General features: G+C 39.5%; 2 protein-coding genes across 2 annotated transcripts; one reads left to right on the top strand and one right to left on the bottom strand.

Moving 5' to 3' along the window:
* Positions 1-877: 877 nt before the first annotated feature.
* On the bottom strand, positions 878-3,811 carry sat1 (spermidine/spermine N1-acetyltransferase 1). The gene is made up of 6 exons (XM_015370027.1): positions 3,557-3,811; positions 2,391-2,442; positions 2,229-2,309; positions 1,569-1,670; positions 1,450-1,490; positions 878-1,322 (listed from the first exon to the last, which is right to left on the bottom strand). The coding sequence occupies exons 1-6, from the start codon at positions 3,617-3,619 to the stop codon at positions 1,146-1,148; spliced, it is 516 nt and encodes a 171-aa protein (XP_015225513.1). The 5' UTR covers positions 3,620-3,811; the 3' UTR covers positions 878-1,145.
* Positions 3,812-6,219: 2,408 nt separating this feature from the next.
* Positions 6,220-20,508, top strand: acot9 (acyl-CoA thioesterase 9). The gene is made up of 16 exons (XM_015370020.1): positions 6,220-6,387; positions 7,961-8,055; positions 10,674-10,700; positions 11,152-11,197; positions 12,565-12,735; positions 12,817-12,854; positions 12,936-13,019; positions 13,100-13,203; positions 13,351-13,424; positions 16,460-16,527; positions 16,736-16,847; positions 17,084-17,174; positions 19,165-19,250; positions 19,326-19,413; positions 20,006-20,156; positions 20,275-20,508. The coding sequence occupies exons 1-16, from the start codon at positions 6,374-6,376 to the stop codon at positions 20,328-20,330; spliced, it is 1,305 nt and encodes a 434-aa protein (XP_015225506.1). The 5' UTR covers positions 6,220-6,373; the 3' UTR covers positions 20,331-20,508.
* Positions 20,509-22,569: the final 2,061 nt, after the last annotated feature.

Below are 22,569 nucleotides of genomic sequence, written 5' to 3'. Positions count from 1 at the left end.
CATTTAGGGACAAGTCATTTGCTTAATTTGCAAGAGTGTGTCGACAAGTCTAAACTAAAATCTAAAAGTTTATTGCAGAGTAGGTTTGCACTCAAGGAATTTGACTGGATGTTTATGATGCAGATAAAATAGATATATACAGAATCTATACCATATACGATATAAAACATACAACATACTATCAGTGTTTGTTCCATGTTTGATGCTAAGCAAACTGTCTATGCTGATTTTAAAGAACTCTTAGCATTAGACAGCTAAGCTGCTAACTGTAAAACCTTTGTAATAAATGTGAATAAACGAAAATATGTCGCATCACATAAAGTTACTAAACATTTGGAAGTGATGATTTTTAGCATCACCCCGCCTCTCGCCCATAGACAGCTGGAGAAGCTCAGGAGATTTTTACCTTAACTGTTTTATTAACCTCAAATAAATGTATTTTCTGTTGTTGAGATGTAATAATTACCCTTGGGAAGAATTTTACCTTTAATTGACTTCGGTTTTGTCATTTTCTATACACAAGTGTAAACAAAAAGAAATTTCGTTAAGTACAGCTCTCTAGTCTATTTCATTTTATAAAGTGCAGCCTTGATAAGGTAAGCAGCAGTGATAACATTGTATTGAAAACAGTAATGTAAACATGACTGTATAGTTACAGTTCTAATTTATTTTACTTTGTTTAAATATGGGTGGTGTTTTGCAGTTTTGCTCTCAAACTGCAGTGTTAGCATTTGTAAGTTTAGCTTCCTGTCCTTTATGACCGTTTCAGGGTTTGCCTGGTAGTTAAACTTATCTAACCAAAGTCTATCAGAGTTGATCTAATAAAGAGTAGTCGTGTTAACTGGATCCTAGAGTCCCCCCACTTATGACTAAAAGGACACATCTTGTTTTTCCAGTGCTTGTTTTATTGATCTTAAACCAAAAATAAGAAATGCTGGTTAACAATAGACTAGGATGAACCTAAGTCAGAGTGACATATGTAAACTAAATGATGCAAAGTACAAAAAAAAACTAAAAACACATTTAGATATATTTCCCTATTTAGAAGCTGAACTTGTAACTGCGAGCTCTGGAGAGGAAAGTAGAGATATTTCAGTTATAGTCTCAGGTTTGCTCCTCTCTCTTCAGCTCTGCTGGACCTCCAGTCATTCCTCAGCCGGGGTGGCCATCTTGACCAGGCTGTCCTTGTCGAACCTGAAGAGCCTCCAGCCCTCCTCCTGGGAGAGGTCCTCGGCGCCACGCCGCTTGTAGAACTGGACGGACGGCTCGTTGTTCTCTGCCACGACGAACATCATGCCAGTGCAGCGCGTCTTCATCGCCAGCTGAAGGAGGATAAAAAGGGGAGATCAGCACCTTTACGCTTTCCTTAGCAATCTTTCAACATCCTAAAGATGCTGATAAAAAATAGTTTCCTGAAAATAAGACAAGGTTTAGTGTTCGGATACTTACGTCACTGAGGTGGCGCAGAATCCCCGAACCGATGCCGAGCCCTAAAGAGCACAGAAATGGGGTTAAAAACGCATCCCATCATTTCAGATAGATTAATGGATACAGAATGATTTCCTGACCTCTGCACTTGTCCATTACATAGAACTCCTCCAGGTAGAGCTGTTTGCCAACCCAGGGGTCATAAGTAAAGTAGTACATGGCAAAGCCCACCACGTTCAAGTCTGTAGAGAGATGGAGAGAATAAAAAAAGAAATGGGTGCTTAGTCTGTGCATTTAGAGGCTCAAATATATGACTTTATTTGGTATCAAGACAATTTCACCCTAAACACAAATGCATGCGTCTGCACCTGCATGCTGAACATTTACATATTACTTATGCAACCAAAACAATGGAAATGTTTTCCTCCCTGCTCAGAGGTGGTTGACATTTGACCTACTTCTCACTGTGCTGATACCATGGAAACTTGGCTCCATGTTTCCAAAAATCCCTGCTCTAATCTCACGCTGAGAATTTCTTCAGCACACGCGGCGCTTTAGAACATCTAACAGTTTACATAAGGCTGAACACCTGCAGCTTTATGTTGCTTCCACTCATGTAAAAAACAGGAAACAGGGCCTGTGACGCCCGAAGGCAGAACACGGGTGGCGTGAGCAGATGGTGAGAAACTCAGCTGGCTCACTGGGTGCAGATAAAGCCCTTAAGGGATAAAGAATGACACGGGAAGGGAAGGCTGCTCCTCCACAGGTTTTATTCTTTAAGACGCAGGACTGATCCGTACCTTCGCCGCCGTTCTCTCCTTGGGTTTCAGCGATGATGCAATGGTAAAACGGGGTTTCACCAAACCCATCCTCCAGGAGGTCTGAAGGAAAGTGCAAGTTTAAACCAAACGAGTAAGAGTTGTATGCAAACATCCAGACTGAAAGAATAACGTGACGCTTACCCTTTTCCGTCAGCGTAACCTGGCTCTCCATCTCTTCATATTTTGCGAGCTCCTAAGATGACAAAGGAAAGGAAAGTTGTAGTTGATCGTTAGCTGATAATAACAATAAGAAAGTAGTCAAACTATATCAGCAGATGTTTATTTACAAGAGGCAAACGGAGGGGTAATATGAAACTTGTTTTTCCACATTAAATTAATAATAGTTGGAGGTTTGAAATAGTAGCAGTTCCATTAAAAAGCAGACATATTTACACACATATTGCTCCTTCCTCATCAGTTATCTGCTTACATCAGGCTCCTCCACTTCCGCCTAATTCTACAGTTTGCCTCTCTATACATGAACAGCTGGTCGGCTCTGTTTGACTTATATCTTTATTATGGTTTTTATTAATAATTTCTATTTCACCATTTTGTGTATTCTATCATTTAAAATCCGTACTCTTTATGCATTTTCTGCAATCAAAAGGGCTACATCTAACTATTCTGCCTAAGCTTGCACTTCAAAAAGGATATTTTCAAGGTTGTATTTCGTTTTTTCTAATTAAAACAATTCAATAACAGTTTTTTAATAGATAGTTAACTGTATCATTCATGGTTTCTTGTTTATAATCGATAAAATGTATTATTTCCAGCCTTCAACATATAATTGAACATCCTCTATTCAAATTACATATTATAACATTGTAATAATAGAATGTGTCTGAAAATAAACATGTTTATATCCGTGTACTTTGAACCTTTTACCCAGAGTGCATCTGTACCTTCTAACACATCAAAAGTACTTCATGTTCCACTTGCTATAATAACTTTAATGTTAGTGAGATTTGGTTGCCTTTAAAGTTAGGGTGATTAGCCAACAGTGCTGTGTTGTTATTGTGAGGGTGGGTTAGTTATTAAGGTGAGGTCGGTAGTTAAAAGGCTCGGAAACAAGGTCAGCTTCGGTAAGAACAGAAGCTCGGCGAGCAGGCGGAAGGCCCATATTTGGAGAACCGGAAGTCAGGGCGGTTATGAGTCGTGGCTCAGGCAGCTCTGACCTCATTCTCAGGACATCATTCAGACAATGTATGTCAGTGTATTTAAACCTACAAACATCGTTATTTTTTTATCTGAAAACATTTAGATAAAACAAAAAATGTCTGCTTTTAACAGTGGCCGTTGTCTCCTACCTTCACCAGTCGTAATATATCTGGCACGTCCTTGGGCTCAGCTTTTCGTAATTTATAATCCATTTTCTTCTTTTACTCTTTTTTCCTTTCGTTAGAAGACCTCTGTATGTGAAGTGGAAGATCAGGTGTTTCTTCATTCGCTTCGCAGTGGCTTTTCCCCCACAGTCAGCCTCTGGTCAGGACGCGTTCGTCGACACAAGCTCATCCAGCTCCCGGTGGCCCCTCTCTGGGTCGCTGCTGTTCTACTGCGCTTCCTTTGTTTACGCCGGTTTTTATACCCGGCTCGCACTCGACTCCTATTGGCCAGTTCACACCGCTCTCAGATTTCTGACGAATCAGCGACCACCTTTCGGAAGTCAAGGTTCTGTTCATTCTATCAGGATAAAGAAGGATAACTGGAGGCCAAAAAGTTTTATTTTTGTTGTGACGCTTTAGAAAAAAAACTTTAAAAGTATTTTATTCTTTACATCATGATTATTTTTTCAGAATTCTATTTGAAATGTTGATGGATACACTATAATTAGAACATATTTAGACTTGAAGTGAATATAACTTCATAAAGGGTTCATTATTTCCCCCAGATGATTTTTAATGAAATCAAAAGACCCCCACGCCCCAGACTCACATTAGAATGTTACTGTCCACACTATAGCAACCAATATCAACATCAGTAACATATGTGGAATTTTCCATCCTTCCCTTAAGTTAGGGTTGTAATTATACACCCCACTCACACTGCAATGGCTTTGATAATTCATGAACACAATTGGCGGTTAGGAGTTAATAGGTAACCTGAGGAGTTTCTTAGTTCTAGAGTTTTCTGTTACACAGTGTTGTCTTTGAAATCCTGCAAGATCACTGGTGAAATGATGGATGGATGGATGGATGGACGGAAGGACGGACAGACAGATAAATAATTTTCTAATTCTTAGGTTAATTCTTCATTATTTTAGATACCCAGAAAAATGAAAAGAGTAAAAATGGTAGTTAAAGTGAGAAAATGTAAACTTTAGAATACTGCCTATTGATGCTGTGATAGGCATATATATATACACACATATTAGAGTATTTGCCAAATTTTTGGTAATCGGTTAATATATTTAATATAGTTAGAATTTCATTTTTTCATGTGGTGTTTATTTTCCAAATTGAAATATTTGATGATCAGAAAGTATTTCAATGTAATCATTGTCAGTTTAAATTTGACAGTTATTAATGGTTGTTCCAAGTGGGTCAAGTGAACCACTGAATGAAACAGTTCTAGTTTTTAAGCATGGTGAAGATTAGAGAGAACGGGGGGTGCTAGGTTAGTGGTTAGAGCAGTGTGCTTGTGCTCTGAGAAGGTTGCAGGTACCCGGTTTGATCCCCACTGCCTCCACTCTGGGTTCCAGAACAAGACCCTTAACTCGACACTGCTACCTGGGCACCACACAATGGCAGCCCACTGCTCCCCAAGGGGATGGGTTAAATGCAGAGAGGGAATTTCTCAAATGGGACATCAACAAAGTTAAATTATTATAGGCATTTAGTCCTACCATGAGTTCCCCTCTCAGTCAAAAGTATTGATTATTGTCCAAAAGTGGAACGTACAATACCTGAGTATAGAAGAAAGACCATTTTTATCTTTTAATTTGAACATGTAATTCTTTGGCATTTTATTCCTTCCATCTCAAATAAAAACAACATAAATATGTTGCCTGGAAGTTGGTAAGAAATCACACTAAATACTAAATAAATTCATATTATAAACCAGTATTTATAAAACTCGAGCTCTTTTGAGTAAGTCACCTATGATCACATTCAGGTCTGAAACAATTAATCAGATTAATCAAAATAATTATTGAAATAATCGTCAAATAATTTAGTAATCAATTGATCGTTAACTGGAGTATAGAGACTGTAAAACATGACTTTAGCTGACCCAGATAGAGCAGCAATTATACCAAGATTGTAAACAATTATATAGCCAATTTGCATTAAAGATAAAAAAAAAATGTGTCTGTCAATATGCTCTATATGCTCTCTGATCCCAGGCTGTTCTCTACATCCAGTCTGCTCCTCTGCTTGGTTTTGATGTGTATCGAGGATGAACTCAAACATATAAGTCAGTGGGGATGTAGCTTAGTGACACAGCGCATGCTTTGCATGTATGAGGCCTCAGGTTCACTCCCTGGCATCTCCACAGGTTTTAGTGGGAGAGTGTTGGCCTAGTGCTTAGGGCATAGAGTCTGAGGTCCTGAGGTGAGTTTGAAATCCACTCCCACAGACTGCCACTCTGGGTCCCTGAGCAAAGACCCTTAACCCCACACTGCTCCCCGGGCACCCCACAGCGGCAGCCCACTGCTCCCCAAGGTGATGGGTTTAATGCAGAGAGTGAATTTCCCCATTGTGGGAATATAAAGGGATTTACATATAAGAAAAACTTAGCTTTTGGTTGTTAAAAGCGTGTTTCATTTTTCAATTGGGTCACCACAAAGCAAAACAGAGCCCAGCCCTATTTTATTTTATTATAAAATATTTACTCGTAGCCCTTGAAATGCAGTCGCGGACCACTAGGGGTACAAGTCATCCTGGTTATAATTCACTGGAAGGTTGGTTTGTTCCAGATACCTTGCAGACCATACTCAGGGCGCAGACACCCTTTGTTTCTCGGCAGGGCGTCTGTGGGACAGCGTGGTGACGTAGGAACCCGGAAACTCGTCACTTTGGCAGCGCTGCGTCCTCCAGAGAAGATTTCTGCTTTCTGTGGTGTTTTTGTTCAGTTTTCTCGTTTCATCCGGATCCTGGACGCTTTGCTCTGCGAGCTCAGACTTCAGCATGCTCTCAGTCAGGTCGGTGGGGGTTAAAACCTGGATTTAATGCTTAAAAACTTCACAAAAATGACTGAGTGAGTCTTTGGGATTGGTGCAGATTTCTAAACTGATAGTATCAGATATCTGTCCTCAGAATTATGGCTTTAATGATGAAATGTATTTCTCCAATGAAGGAGTCCGCCCAGCCCTGTGTGCCCACAGAGGGTGTGTCTCTTTCATCCTGACTCATGTGCAGCAGTTTAAACAAACCACAATGGAAACTCTGACTGCACACAGTGTTCAAATGCAGACAAGTTATTCTAGTAAGACAACATCTTTCTGAACATGAAATCATGTCAGGACATCTGTTGTCCATATGGCATATTTCTCCTATTGTGCTACAATTATTGCAAAGGTTATTTCCACTCAAACCCTTCTAAAGGTACCAAAAACAGATGGACTTTCTGCTATGCTTCATAACTAAAAGCTGCTTCTCCATGTTTACTTCTGGTTCTCGGGATATAAAGTTGGCTGGAACTAGGGCTGGGCCATTCATCCATTTATTGATTTCTTTCTTTATTCTGTTTATGCAGAATAAACAGAATAAAGCTTTGGGCTTCCAAAGCTCAGGGTTACATCAGTAGGTCACTTTTTATTCTTAGATGTGTACTAATAACTGATCAACTGGTTCACAGTGTGACACCACGATTTTTAAGAATTCTGACTTTTTCATAAAAAAAAAAATATATATATATATCTTTTCTTTCTTTTATTGTGGTATGTTGTATATCTATAAATATGTTATATGTATACTGGAGTGTGTAACGAAGATAATTTCCCCCCTGGGATCATTAAAGTATTTCCGATTCAGAGTTTAAACTACATCTCACTTTAACTGAGAGAAGAAGAGCATAGAAACCAAAGTGATCAAATAATCCATCAACCTTTCCTACAGTTTTATTCACTTTTCACAAGGAAGCGACAGAAGTTTCCACTGCTTGGATGGAGCATAAAACAACAGCCCTTCCCGTAGTGGCTGCTGCTCACTGCCTGTCAGCTGGCTGAAAAAGGCCTTCTGCCCTTTTTTTTCTGTTACTACAAAGTCAATTTCAGCTGTCTGTAAATATATCTAGTCCCAAAACAGAAAAGTGATGTGGAAATTAAAGTTTATTGCCTCCATAGTGTTTTTAATTACAGCTGCAAAGCTAAGAGGCTCTTAAATGGAACAAATATGCAAACCTAGCAGTCGGTAATATTAGCCTTTTGGACTATTCAGTTAATTTATTAAGAGCAGAATGACAAAAACAATTATGTTGATATGCAGAGAAACCTGTTCCAAACTATTTATTCTACTTTTTAAGGACACAAATTGAGGTCAGAATTGCAGCAAATCAATAATTTAACTGTTAAATACATGATTATGACTCCTATGTCGACTGAAAGGTCTGGACAGGACAAGAACTTTAAGGAGGGACCAAATATCGCCTCTATGCGGGGAACATCCCAGACCGGTTCTGTGAATATATAGGCTGAATGAATGGATGTAAATGCAGCTAAATACAGAGAGATGTCTCCCAGTTTATTGTTCTTTGTTTTTGTTTGTCTGGTCCAGGTTCCTGTCCCTGAGGTCTGCCTCTTCTCTGACCAGCAGGTCGCTCTGCATAGCTGCAGCCGCTAATCATGGGAGGGCCCCCGACATGGCAGAGGGTGAGTCAGTCCTGATCCACCTCAGGGATGCCTGTTTCACTCTGTTCACTAAAGAACTGTTGAACATGCTAAACAAGGACAATCGTCTGCTGCTGCTGCACTGTTTTCATTCTCTAGCATCAATTTCAGATTGATAAAATTGTCTGTTTTAATCATTTTTATATATTTATTTTCAGTCATTCAATGCAAACAATGATGGGCAGGAAGTAGAAAGGTTTTACAAACATGCATATGGGTAACCATTTACATCAAATATATTTAAATGAAAATATCTGATTATAATTTGAATATTTTCATAGAATTTTTTTATATACACCTATGAATATTTGTTTAGAACAAATAATTAAATGTGAAAAATTATCCAAATTAGATTTAACTGTGATACAATTGCATTATATAGTGTTGTTGTTGTTTTTTATCTCATATTTCCAGAGCTGCAGCCTATAGTGACATTATTTAAACTGTTCATGGGGCTCATTACAGTTACGCATTAGCATCTGTAGCATCTGATTGGTTAATGAGCACAGAAACTCACCTGCAGATGAGTCACATTATCTCAAAAATCCAACTAAATGATGCAGAAGCATCAACTCAGTAGCCCACAACATCAGGCTCACCAGGGAGGATGCTAACAACAACAAGCTGCCTGTTCTCGACTGTCTGGTGAGCATGGAAGGAGATAGAAACCTCAACATAGAGCTGTATAGGAAACCCACTCACACAGACTAATATCTTCTTTTTGACTATCACCACCCACTGGAACGCAGACTTTCAGTCAACACCGGGCAGAACATGTCCCTACTAAAACAGAAGGGAAGCACAAAGAACAGAAACACATCAAAGATGCTCTCCAAACCTGTGGATACCCTGATTGGGCATTTTTCAAATCAGCAAGGAAATCCAAAAGATACGCAGCAGAACATAACGGTGAGAAGATCAAACACTAAAACATCTCCATCCCTTATGTTGCTGTAGTCTCTGAGAAACTCATGAGGAATTTCTCCAAACACAAAATCCCAGCACATTTCAAACCAAACAGACCCTTAAATAGAGACTGGCGCATCCTAAAGATAAAACCCCAGACTTAAGATGAGCGGAGTGGTATATGCAGTGAGGAATACTTTGATCTTTATAATGGAGAAACCAATCAACCTCTCCACAGAAGCATGGCCCAACACAGAGGACATCCTCCTCCAAACAAGACTCCGCAGTACACCTACACCTTAAGGACATTTGTTTGAGGACCAGAATGTTCACATTTTAGATAAAGTATACAGGAGGTTTGAAAGCGGCGTGAAGGAACAGAGGGGGTGGACTCAGGTTCCATCTCTCAAAAACCTGCAATGCAGCGATACAGTTGATTCCTTCCAGCTACCATCTCAACCCCCATCGCTCTGCTAATAATCTCACCAGGTCAGCCAGGCCAACAATGACCCTTAACGACTGCCCTTTAGGAGGAATGGGCCACCATCAGGTACTGCAGGCCAATAACGACCTCAATGACTCCCATTATCAAAGGGTGCAGCAGGTTTTCCACTTTCAATCTGCATGTTTTCAAAGCCATAAGCAGGCTTTTGTTGGGCTACTCTATAAAAGCCTGGAACTCAACGCTAATCCTGACATGAATAAGAAAGCTTCCTGAATTGGAAGCGAAACATCTTTAAACTCAGAAAACAAAGTCCTGTGGTTTCTTTTCAACTTTAACTTTTTGAAATCTAATCAAATAAAATCCAGGCTATCATATATCGCTCTGTAAACACACGCCCTGCTGGCTGTGTGTCAGGACAACAGATGGAAGGGGGAATCAGGCCCAAATCAAGGTTAAACAAACTCTGTCCTTGTATAAAATAAATGTATCACAACATTCCAAATGTATTATATTATATAATATTCTTAGCTTAATAAACAAAAGCAAACATGTCAGCATGACGTTACGTATGGTCGCCGTTAGCTTGCACAACAGTAAAATATCAAAAACCCAACTGTTTAGCTGCAAACCCTCCCTAAATGTGACAGACTTGTAACCTCTGCTGATCGTTGTTTTGGAAAAGGCTGAGTAGAAGCTTAGCATGTCAAGCTCGTAGCAGGGAAGCTAATGTTCTCTGTTCTCAGATGCTCCTCTCATCCAGTCTCTGGTATCTCAACGTTTGCTTTAAACTCAGCGAGAAATATTACATATCAGTCTGTTTTTGCATCAATTTGGTGCAGAAATTAGCCACCAGGTCCTCTTAGTCTGCAGGTTCTGGTCCTTGGCTTGAGTTTCTTTCCATCATGGTGTCTCCATGGTGTGAACCTCAGAGGAAATTCATGGCATAGAGAATGAGAGTCTGAGACGAGTCCGTTGTCCCAAAGCATGGTGGGGGAAGGATCAGTTGTCCCTGTGGGAGTGTCTTATTAGGGGGATGTTGCAGGAGTTTGATCAACATCAGCATGGCCATTGGTCCCCATGTCCAAAATAAAAGCATGGTTTATGGCTCAACAGTTGCTACCTTTACATCCTACTGTGATATCCACCTTAAGCTGTAGATTCTGACCCTAAACTCAAGTTTAGTTTATGTCTGTGGTTTATTGATGAATTTCTGCTCAGCCTGTAAATTTGAATCTTGTTTTCGTTGCAGGAAATCCACTTTTACACGTTTCAAATGGTAATTCTTAAGCAATCTTAACTACCTGAACCTCAGGTGTTCAGGTCTCTTTAATTTTCCCCTAATTCCCTCTGCATGTCTTTTCTTCCACTTTCCTGAAGCTGACCTCATTTCAGGGCTCCTTTTTCACACAGTGTCTCTTTACCTGGAAGATGTAATCCTTCCTTTTGCAGCAGTTAACTTCCTTTTCTAATTTCTCCTTCTGTAGCTGTTGTTTTGTTTCATATTGTCTCATTGCTTTAGCCTTTTTGTGAAGCAACATTCAGCAGTTTTGGCTATTAACTCAACGAGTTTCTGTTTGCTACCAGTTGTTAATGATAGAGAAAAGCTACAACAGTAAATATTTTGCTTTTTCTGGTGAGACGATATGAAACAAACCTTCATTCTCTGAGTCATTCACTCCTCTTCATCGCATCAGAGCAACATAAATCTGTTTCTTCTCTTGTTTCAGTGCGGAACCGGCTGAGAGAAATAGTTGGGGCTTCGACAAACTGGAGGTATAAAACTATTTGTGTATTTTTTTTCTTTTCCCTGATGGATTTTAGTCTTATTTTATAAGAATGCTGATTCTTCATGTCTTCAAATGTTGGAGTCTGTTTCACATGCTTCATTAAGGTTGATCACTAAATGTAGAGCCATGACATCACTGTGACCTTTGCTCTCAGGTGGGATGGCCTTTCCTCTCTATGAGGAGGCAGTGTCATTGGTAAACTTTGGATTTCCAAGGTCCTTCTTGGATTACTGCCCTCTTACATTAGTACCTTACTTACAGAGAAAAGCATGGCTTCTTATGCTCTGAGATCCAACCACCAGCTGTTGCTCTCTGTTCCTTTTGCCCGTACAAAAATAGGGAAGAAACCCTTTAGCTACACAGCTCCCTGTGTGTGGAATTTTTTTTTTTTTTACAAAGAAACTGGAAGTTGACCTAGTTTTTATATTTAAATGCTTTTAAATTGAAAGTGAAAGAATTTGAAGCAGCCTCAATGACCTGTAATTGTTTTACTTGATATGTTTTATATTTTTTTATGTACCTGTCATTTATTTTAATTTATTTAAGTTTCTTATGTAACTTTGCTGCCTCTTGGCCAGGACTGCGTTGATAAAGAGGTTTTTCATCTCAATGGGATTTTTTTCCTGGTTAAATAACATTTTAAACATGTTCCTTTCAGATGTTCTTTCTCTTTTACCAATTCATCTTTTTTGACTCATTAGTTCTAATTTAATCAATTGAGATTTTTATTTAAGCCTTTTTTTTAAACTAAAGACATGTAATGCAGGTTATGTCATAAAAGGCTGTGAAGGAACACAGATGGCGGCACCGTTTAAAGTTCTGAGTTTAAATCCTTTCTGTATTTTAGTTCTCTGACCTCCTCCAACAGTCCTAAAAAAGGACCGTTTAGTAAATAAGTCCCTCTAAATGACCTTTATGTGTGAGATGTTATGCACCGACATCCTATTGAGAGTTTCTCATCCAATAATTGCTGGAAAAAGGAGAAATAGTCAGGAAAGACAACTTTAACTGTATTTACATAAATTAGCATGTTTTTTTATTATGTTTTATTGTGAAATATGACCTTTAACTAAGAGGTCAAAGTGTGTCTCTAATGAAGGCTGTTCGCAGCCCCAGAAAAACAAATAAACCCAGAAAGAATTTAGATCTTAAACTTTTGCTGGTTGGTTCATTTGGTTGTAGTTTACAGTTTTGGCCACTAGAGGGCTCCGCATCTCAAGCAGCATGTGTAATATTAAGAAAGTGTGAGTGAAATGAATCCCGGTAAGGAAAAGGAGCCCAGTAAATGCTGGTGTTTTGTCAGGATCTGCTGTAATCACTGATGTTCTTCTGTTGTCTCTCTGCCGTGGACAGCGACCATCAGCAGGCCATGGCAGAGCGTGTGTCTCTGTCATCCAAGCTGGCCAAGTCTCAAAGTGAACTTCCTGCTAAGAGGATGAAGGACAGCTTCCTGGAGGTCCACCTTCCTCTGGGCTCAGAGCCGGAGCTCAGGGAGAAGTACCTGACCTACCACAACACGGTCAGGTAACATGGACCTGTTCGCTGGTGGCAGGCTGTTTTTGGGGGCTGTTTTTCTCCACTGACCTGCTCCGTGTTCCTCCTCAGGTTTGGACGGATCCTGGAGGACTTGGACAGCCTGGCAGGTATCAGTCGGAGCAACAAAGATTTCCCTCAGACCTTAGAAGGCCTCAGAAGCTGAAATGTTTCCTCCTCTTCCTCCTCAGTCCTCATTTCCTACTCCCACACATATAACTCTGCTCTGAAGAGGTCTCCTCTGTCCATCGTCACGGCGCTGGTGGATAAGATCGGTATGAGGCTGCAATAAATCACTGTCCCAGCGTCTGGAGGCGGATCCCGTCCAGCTCTGAGCTCTGGTTTTATGTTTCAGACATGAGGCAGCACGTCATCTACCCCGACTGCGACATCAAGTTCACAGGTCAGGTGACCTGGGTCGGGAGGTCGTCCATCGAGGCAAAGATGCACATGTCACAGGTGAACAAAAGCAAGGAAGACGTTTCTCTGGTCTCGATCAGAGTAGCAGTAGTTATGAACTTTTCCAGTCTGAATGCTGAGTAAATATAACGAACAGAAGGTTATGCAGTTATACAGCAGAAAGTGTCATTTGGTTTCCTCCTGCAGTACCGGGACGGAGCTTATTCCCCCGTTCTGGATGCTACGTTTGTCATGGTGGCTCGGGACCCGGCCAACAAGAGGTACAGACATTTCCTGAGATGTTCCAAAATAAAAGAAAATTAAAAATAAACCACTGTGCTTTGTATCCAAGTTTGAAGACATTTTGCTTCCCATCTAGGAAGTTTTTTCAATTAAAAATGTCAGGAGTAGCGTTAAGTTCAAGGTTTTATACAGTAGCCCAACAAAGCCTTGTTTTTTATTTGAAAACCTGCAAATTGACACTGAAGAAGGGGTCCACCCATTTGGAATGGGGGTCGTTAAGCTTCTTTTGTTAGCCTGCAGTGCCCCATACCTGAATATGTCTGTCAAAGGGCATCGATGGCCTGGCTGAATAGGCGAGGTCTCCCGCTCTCCTGTACAGGGGTTGGGGTTGCGATGATGGCGGGAATGACTTTGACCTGGATGACTGATAATCTTCACTCAATTTCTGCTATAATACACCCTGAGATGCATTATTGTCCTGCTTGTGATGCTTCCTCCTAAACATTGCATCCAAACAGCCCTTTGCTAGTGTGATGTTGCACATATTTACGTTGCCTTCACGGCTGCTCTGGTTTCCTACTGGATTCAGATTCCACTGCAGCTCTTTTACCTGCAGACCACATTAAAGAAGCAACGTCCATCTGTCCAGAGCTGCTGTCCTGCCTGTTTTACATGGTTCCCTTGGTTCATCGCAGCTAAATCACATTAACAGAAATTACCGGTATGCAATGTGGAAGATTTTGGTGCAGCAGCAGCAAAGTGAGAAGCTTTTATAGAAGGGAGATTTACACAGGAAAATAAAAAAGAATGATGATAATGATACTTTTTTATTTCAGACAGACATCTCACCAGCAAAATGTAATAAAATGTTTCTAAATGTAAATACAATACCTTTCTATCAAATTTACAGACTCAAATTCATGTTAATGCATAACTTATTCAATGACTGTGAGTCTGAAAAGGAGTATGATGAAGTTTAAATTATATAATCATACCCTAATTCCATTTATTATTTCATGCCATAAATATTATTCTTGTTTTCAGTATCCTTTCCAAAAAAAGGGGGGGAAAAAACCCCCAAAACAATCCAAAAACTTGTTTTGAAGAAAGAATAAATTACAACAAGGGTTAAAATGTTACCGTTGATACTGTGCAGTTATTTAGATTAGATTAGATTAGATTCAACTTTATTGTCATTACACACACAGGTACAGGTACAAGGCAACGAAATGCAGTTTAGGTCTAATCAGAGGTGCAATAGCAGCAAGTGCAGGATAAATAATGGTTCCATAAATACAGGAGATGGGTTTCTACTGAACTGAAGTATAGAGATGAATAATATTATAAATAATGAAAATAATATTGAGATAACTAGTGTTATGAACTAAATATACAGCTGGATATGTGCCAAATATAATATACAGGTGGATATTACTATAAAAAGGGTTTGAAAAATTGCAGAATGTCCAACTGATGAAGGTCAAATAAAAATGTCTATTTTACAAGTTAGAGCAGCAACAGCAAATTAAAGTAGAGAAGTTGCTAAAAGTGGAGGAAAAAACTGCAAACTAATGTTCTGTTGCCGGGTTACTGCTGAACTTCCTTCCTGATTATCTTTGCTTTGTTTTAACCCCAGATCCATCTATACCATGCAGCACTGACACACTTTGCTTTAGGTCACAAGTGTCAAACTCCAGTCTTTGTCTTTGTTTCTGGACCTTTATCAAATTATTAGGGCAACAGAAGATCTCTAAAGAATTATACTAGATGTTGAGGAACAAAATTAGCTGTTTATTCAGGTTTGTTAGATAAGAGACGCATCTAAAAACTGAATGGAACCAGACTTCAAAGACTGGAATTTAGAACCTTATCAGTCTGAGAATCCATCAGAGTGCATAAAATAAAGCATAAAATAAAGTTTTGTTTTCCGTCCTGCAATATGAAGAAAAAAAACTTTGGAAAGTTAGCGTAGGTTTAGGCAGATCATGGCCTACACGTCTGCTAGGAAAAAAAACAGTAACTCCCAGTGAGACATTAGAACTGTTTCATTATATCTACATTTCCTTTTAAATCCAGAAAACAACATTATAGTGATTAATAATCCTACAACCGTGCCAAATGAAGCACTAAAAAAATGACACCTAAACTCAATATTTATGCTAACTTTATAGGTGTCTTTGTCCAGTTTTGTTTAGATGTCAAGTTTTTGTCTTTGTTTCTGGACATTTATCAAATAATTATAGCGATAGAAGATCTCTAAAGAATTATACTAGATGTTGAGTAATAAAATTAGCTGTTTATTCCGGTTTGTTAGATAAGAGACGCATCTAAAAGCTGAATGGAACCAGACTTCAAAGGCTGGAGATTAATGTTCCTGCTGCTGATTCAAACCATTCAGAACCACATCAGTCTGAGAATCCATCAGAACCCAAATAGAGGCTGTTTCAGGTCAAAGAATGAGGTTTTAGATGGATTTTATTCACCGTAACATGAGACGGGGTATGTTTAAAAATACACTCTAATGTTGACTAGGTAGAGATAGATGTAACTGGGAAACTTTAGAGTACAAAGAGGTTTTTAAAAATGCAAACGGAGGCCGATTTCAGTTTGGTTTCAGATAATTCTTTAAACTTACAGATGCTGCAGCAGGACTACAACCTGGAAATGTCTTTCTTAAGGTGCTGGGAAACTAAAATAGTCCACTCACTGGTTTCTGTGCAAGTTTTTACTTTTTAATGGAGCTCTGGGTCAGAAAGCTTTGAACTTCTTTCTGACTGAAAGCTCACATTAAACGGCAAAAGCTTCTACAGACAGAAGCAGTGAAAATCCTTTCTTTGCCTTGGAAGAGAAAGATAAAAATCGAAAAATAAACAGATTTATTGTAAAGAAATTACTTAAAAATAAGAACAGTGTGATTATTTCACTGTAGTTTGGAGAAACAGAGTTATTAACAGGTAAATGAACACCCCTCCTGCGGGAAGTTCCAGCAAAACGATCTACGTCACTAAATAAATAACCTTCCCACCTGCTTTGGCTGATTTAGTTGTTTCTGCTGCATCTCTCCTCTCTGCAGGGCTGCGTTTGTGAATCCCCTGAAGCCTGAAGGTCCAGAGGAAGAGAAGCTCCTGCAGGAAGGAGAAGGTCTGTCACTTTGATATTTCACAGCTCCAACCCTGCTCCTGCATGTTTAGCTGTTTGCCTCCCCTGAATAAAAGGGTTATTAGCCTGCAGAGGAGGTAAGGCGCTCATTGCGTAGCATCTGAAACATGCAGGACCTCTGTTGGAGAGCCCAGCATCAGATGACCTTGTTATCTGTTGGAATAATGTCTGATCCTCCTTGTTTCTCCAGCGAATAAATCTCGGCGTGTTGAACTCAGCACAGCGTCGCTGCTGAAGGTCGCTCCAGCAGATGAGGAGAGGAGGATCATCCATGATCTGTTTCTTAACACCCTGGACACAAAGTATGAGCAGAGCAGAGCTGCTGTCCTGTAGCTGAATCCAAACACAGAGTTTCCATTTCAGGGCTCCTTTAAGCTGTTTGTTTGATTCCATTTGATTAGAGCAGGGATGCATCTAAAGGCAGCAGGACAGCAGCTCAGCTGACTCCTGGCCTTGCAGCCTTTGCTTTGAACATGTTAAGTTATTTCTGTTGTTATCAGACGTCCTTCATGCAGCTTTATGTCCCCTCCTGTTTCAGCACGGTTAGTTTCCGCAGCAGAATTTTACCTCCAAAGTCTGTCTGGATGGAGGACGCTAAACTGAAAGGACTGGAGATCTGCCACCCTCAGGTGAGACAGAAGAACTGCAGGATGGAGGAAAAAGCTTCACTTCAGCTGTTTTTAATTTATGTCCTGGTTGAATAGTACAGAGCTTAAAATTTAGTTAATAACAAAATATAAAAAATGTGAACATTTTCCAGCATGAATCCAGAGCTTTGCCAGAATACATTTTAATTTATAATTTAAAACTGTCTGAGGCATGGTGATGGTAAAACATGCAACTCATGCAGAGGTGCCATGGTGACCACAGACAGAAGACTATTACTACTCTCTCTCTCTCTCTCTCTCTCTCTCCCTCCTTCCACAACTTGCTGGTATTTTTGGGCGGTTCGTCCAAACAGTTTAGTTTGCAGGCCGTCTTGCTCTCACTCTTTCCAACCTTGGGCCCCATGTCCTATGTACGGAGCCCTAGAGCGGTCATACTCAACTTTTTTTTTCCTTTGCCTTCTTGAGGTAACGACATCACTATCTCATTATCACGTTTAAACTATTATTTTCTCGAATGAGAAAACATTTATTGAATCTTGAGATAACAAGATGATTAACCTTTTATGAGTAATGAATGAGGCAGACCAACAGCCCTGGATTCCCAGTCCATCCATGCCTGTAGGGCCCATAGTTGTGCAGTTGTGGTACCTCGTGCGCACAAATAATCCGTTTTTTAGTTTCCTTTCTCTTTTTACTCATTGTCAGATCATGGTGGATGACTGGATTTTATGGTATATAGTCGAAACAAATCTGAATGTTTTTGAATGAAAATTTTAAATCTGGACTCATATTGGGGGTTAATGCATCTTATAGCTGTTAGAGGCGTAACACCGGGGCTGGGGGCGTAACCCGGAGGCACGGGTCTAGTTGCTTATGAATCAGAAGTGGAAGAAAATCATCAAACCAACAATGTTGTCTTGTTACCTGAAAGTTAAACACAGGATTATTATTTTATTTATGGCACTAGTGGACCGTTTTTTATGATGGACAGCCTAACAGGAAAGGGGGTATGAGAGAAGGGGAGACACATGCAGGAAAGAACCACAGGCTGGATTCGAACCCGGGTCGCCCGCATCGAGGACTAAGGCCTCCATACATGGGTCATGTGTACTAACCACTGCGTCACCAAAGCACGCCTCACACAGGATTATTTATTACAGAATTACAGTTAGGCTGCCATGACTTATAAATCCTCTCCCACTGTTGTGGCATTAAAGGATGTACCGGTAATCAGTTTTAACATATACCAATCATCTCGTTATCACGAAAAAACGGCTTTCGTTATCTTTAGATAAGGTGAAAATGAACTTGTTTTCTCCAGAAAACCACAGTGAAAAAGTATCAGAGGGACATGACCGCTCTCAGCTTCCATACCTACCGTACTTGGATCAGGTCTTTGTTTCTGCTCTTTTAAGCCATTGATTCTCTGTGGTATTCTGAAGGTCCTGGTCCTTCTGATAGACCCATCTTAAACCTCCCGGCTGATATTCTGAGATTTTGCTTCTTTATTTCCACATAATGTTCTTTACTCATAATGAAATCAGTTTAGTGAATTGCATCAGTCCCTCCTGCAATAAAACACCCCCACAGCATGGTGCTGCCACCCTCGTACATCACATTTCCTGGAAGCTTCCTCCCCTTTTTCCTCTAAATGCATCACCAGTCTGGTCATCATGGCCAAACTCTTCATTCTTTCATTCTTCATGTCCAAACTATGAGTTCATTCTCTCAGAGTCCAAATTATAATCTGGTTTGTTTTGTGTTTTTAATGGCTTCTTCCTCCCGGAGTGGCTTTTCAGTTGAAATAGACCTTAAATCATCTTCTCTCATCATTCTGCATTAGTGAGCAGAAGTAATCCTAATGGAGATAACATGAACTTGGTGTCCATTGGTAGATTAAACTTTGTGTTGTTTTAAACAGTTTTAAGGGGAATTGATGTTATCCCACCTTAGATCAGTTTTAGAACCGATGAAGTTTCTATTTACTCCTAAATGTTTGTGTCTTGAGCAGCAGAGAAACATCTTCAACAGGATATTTGGAGGTTTTCTCATGAGGAAAGCCTACGAGCTGGGCTGGGCCAACGCCTGCTCCTTTGGGTGAGATATTTGGATCAGTCTGGTTCTGTTGGGGCGCCAGATCAGTTCTGATTCTCTCCTCTCTGTGCTTTTCAGTGGATGTCGGCCGAGTCTGGTGGCCGTCGATGATATTCTCTTCCAGAAACCCGTGGAGATCGGCTCCCTGCTGATGCTCTCCTCCCAGGTCAGGCAATCATCCTTCAGTTATTGGTGGATTTCCTGTCAGAGGAAACACCAATTTCCAAACTAACTAAATTTACCTGAACATAAAAAGAAACAAAACTCTCTACCAAATAAACCTAATAGTAAATACAGCCAGAGAACTTACATGGATTAATGTAAATGATCTGAAAAGGGGTATAGAGAAGTTAAACCGGCTTAGAAAAACAGCTGGAAGCGAACCACAGGAGTTCCCTTAGAGAACAAGGGAGTATGCTTGTCTTTTAATGCAATCTAAATGTTTAATACTGTGAGTGTGGAGTTAGGTGAGTTTTCTTTTTTTAGTTTTTTTTTTTTACCTACTAATTATGATGATTCAAGATCAGATCGTTCTGTTAAACCTGTATAAAGAAAGTTTAGTTTTATTATTTTCTTCTAATGTTCCTGTTAATTGTGTGATGATAAATATATTTTTATCAAACAGCCCCACAGGTCCCTATGCTTTCTAATTTAGTGACATAAAACCCAGGTTTGCCTAAATCAGTGCTCAGAAAGAGTTTTGTAAAAAGGCTGAAATGGTGGAGAACCTCTAAGCTGTTTCTATTTCCGTGCTTCAGGTGTGTTACACCCAGGGGAAATACATCCAGGTCAGAGTTCACAGTGAGGTGTTTGACCCGCTGACTCAGCAGCACAACACCACCAACATCTTTCACTACACCTTCGCTTCGGACCGGGACGTCCCAAGCATCGTTCCCAGGACGTACGGAGGTTAGCCTGACGTTTCCCTCCTGTGTCCTAACTCCTCCCTCTGCTCTGTTTCTGAGCTCCTACTCCTCAGCGTTTGGCCTCCATCGCCTCCGTTAACCAGGATTTTGTTTTGTTTCAGAGTCGATGCTCTACCTGGACGGGAAAAGACACTTTAACCAAACCGTGGAGTCCTGAGAGGTCAGAGGAGCAAACCACAGCTATATGAGACCACAGACGCACTTCAGATACTTTAAGCTGCTTTTCTACCAAAGTTTATCTGCTGTGGATATTTAAGCTTTATCATGTATTCCTTTTAAAACAATAAAGCCTTTACATGCAGCTTCTAAGCAGCCACACAATTCCCAACCTACTACTATATATATATATATATATATATATATATATATATATATATATATATATAGTAATAGGAGGATATAGTCCTTCCCATTTGTTAACAGAAGATTTTGTTTTTTGTTACAACACATTTGTATTTTAATTTTTTGTTTAATTTCAGTTTAAATCCTTGTTTATTGAGGGTTTATTGTGATTAAAAGTTCAATAGATTACTAAAACAATTGATATCTGAGGCTCTATTATATATTTACATATATAAAGAACTAAAGCTGAGTGATGACCATAACAGTAAAGTACGGTTAAACTGACAGATATGCACAGACTGTTACTTTTTGTTTCTGCAAGTGTTGGGGTGACATTTAATGCAATAAATACGTTTTATATTTACCTCATTAACAGTCCTTCCTGTGTCTTTAATGCTATTTCAAACCCGACATTCTGTCAGGTTCCCTCCCTTCTTAAAGTGAATAAGTTTTGATCCAGTTCTCATTTAGTTTAGTTACATTTTTAATGAGGGTTTCTGTTATTCCTTACATTCCTCTCCATCAGTGTTTGTGGAGAGTTTTCTGTGGACTTTGGCTGCTCTTTAGATCCATCATTAAACCATACTGGGGTGGTTTGTTACCTGCCTCATGTCACAAAAGCAATTTTCTCTAAATTATTTCATTTAATGCATAAATAGATACCAACTAGGTCAGTCTGCCAAAAAAAAATCAGGTTTCTGATCTGATCAGAGGTCTGTGGGGTGACAGAGAGGAGATGCATCTCTGAGGCACTGTGTCGTTTGGATGGATCCTTTATTGTTTTTAGACATGACAGAAAATATCTGCTGATAACATCATTTATCTTATTTCTGTCTTTGTTTCCTCTCAGTTTTAAAGGACAAATTAGGAGATTTGCCATATTGTGAGAAAGAATGCAAAGCAATTTTATGTATATAGCACAATTTAGTACAAGGAGAATTAAAAGAGTTTTACATGGATTAGATAACAAAATAGCAGAAAAATAAAATCAAAAAGATTTGCAAAACAAATTAATCAATTGGAGCACAACAAATGATATAGAAGAAAGTTTAAAAAAAGAACATATTAAAAAAGTAAAGCAGCTGGATCACAACCTTAAACTAAAACCAGTCAGCAGTTTAACTTCAACAGTCAAAGGCAGCTTTAACTTCAAAGAACTCATTGAATAAAAAAAAACATAGAAATTCCTGCAAGAAGTCTGAAAAAGTATTGATTGAGACTTTAATCCTAAAAATACAATGAAAAAAAATTCAAGAACTTAGCAGAGGGACTGCACTGTTAGGTTTGCTAACCTTTGGTCTAAGATTGGAGATATTTAACATTTTAAAATATCAATTAAAAACGAATTTTGTTTTTACGTTTGATATTTATGCAGTGCATTTACTTTTATGTTTATCTTTATTTTCTGTGTTATGTGTTACCTGATCAATATACAGGAAGGCTGTAACAGTATTGTGATATTGACGTACTACTACTAGCACTACTGCTGTCTAATCTAAATTACTTTAATCTGAGGAGAAATTCTTAATGTTACAAAAAACATACTTGATAAAAGTTTAAAATCAGAGGAAGGAAGAGGTTTAGAAAACTTTTCTTTTAATTTAGCCTGGTGGAAGTTGGCATTACAGCATTTGACTAATGGAGGAACTTTTCACGTGTGTCTAAGTGATGAAAAGCTCCTATAGTTGGATGGTTTGGAGAGAAGCCAACATTTTCCTCTTCATCATCCTAAACATGGCGATGGACGGGAAATGGATGTTTATTCGTGTTAGCAATGCAACAGTGAGCCACCAAGCAGTCCTACTACGACTGTAGTTTTATATTTGTGGTGAGCCATAACTGCTTGCAGCAAAGAGGCCATAAATCTTCTTTAAATGGGGAGTGGTGGGATAGTGGTTAGGGCATGGGGCTTGGAATCATGAGGTTGTGAGTTCAAAACCCACTCCCACAGACTGCCACTCTGACTCTCTGAGCAAGGCCCTTAACCCCTGATTGCTCCCGGGTGCCGCAGGATGCCAGCCCACTGCTCAAATGCAGAAATAAATTTCTCCAGT

This window comes from Cyprinodon variegatus, unplaced genomic scaffold (assembly GCF_000732505.1).
Source record: "Cyprinodon variegatus isolate N-32 unplaced genomic scaffold, C_variegatus-1.0 Scaffold41, whole genome shotgun sequence".
NCBI lineage: Eukaryota > Metazoa > Chordata > Actinopteri > Cyprinodontiformes > Cyprinodontidae > Cyprinodon > Cyprinodon variegatus.
This window is presented reverse-complemented; position numbering and strand designations above follow the sequence as displayed.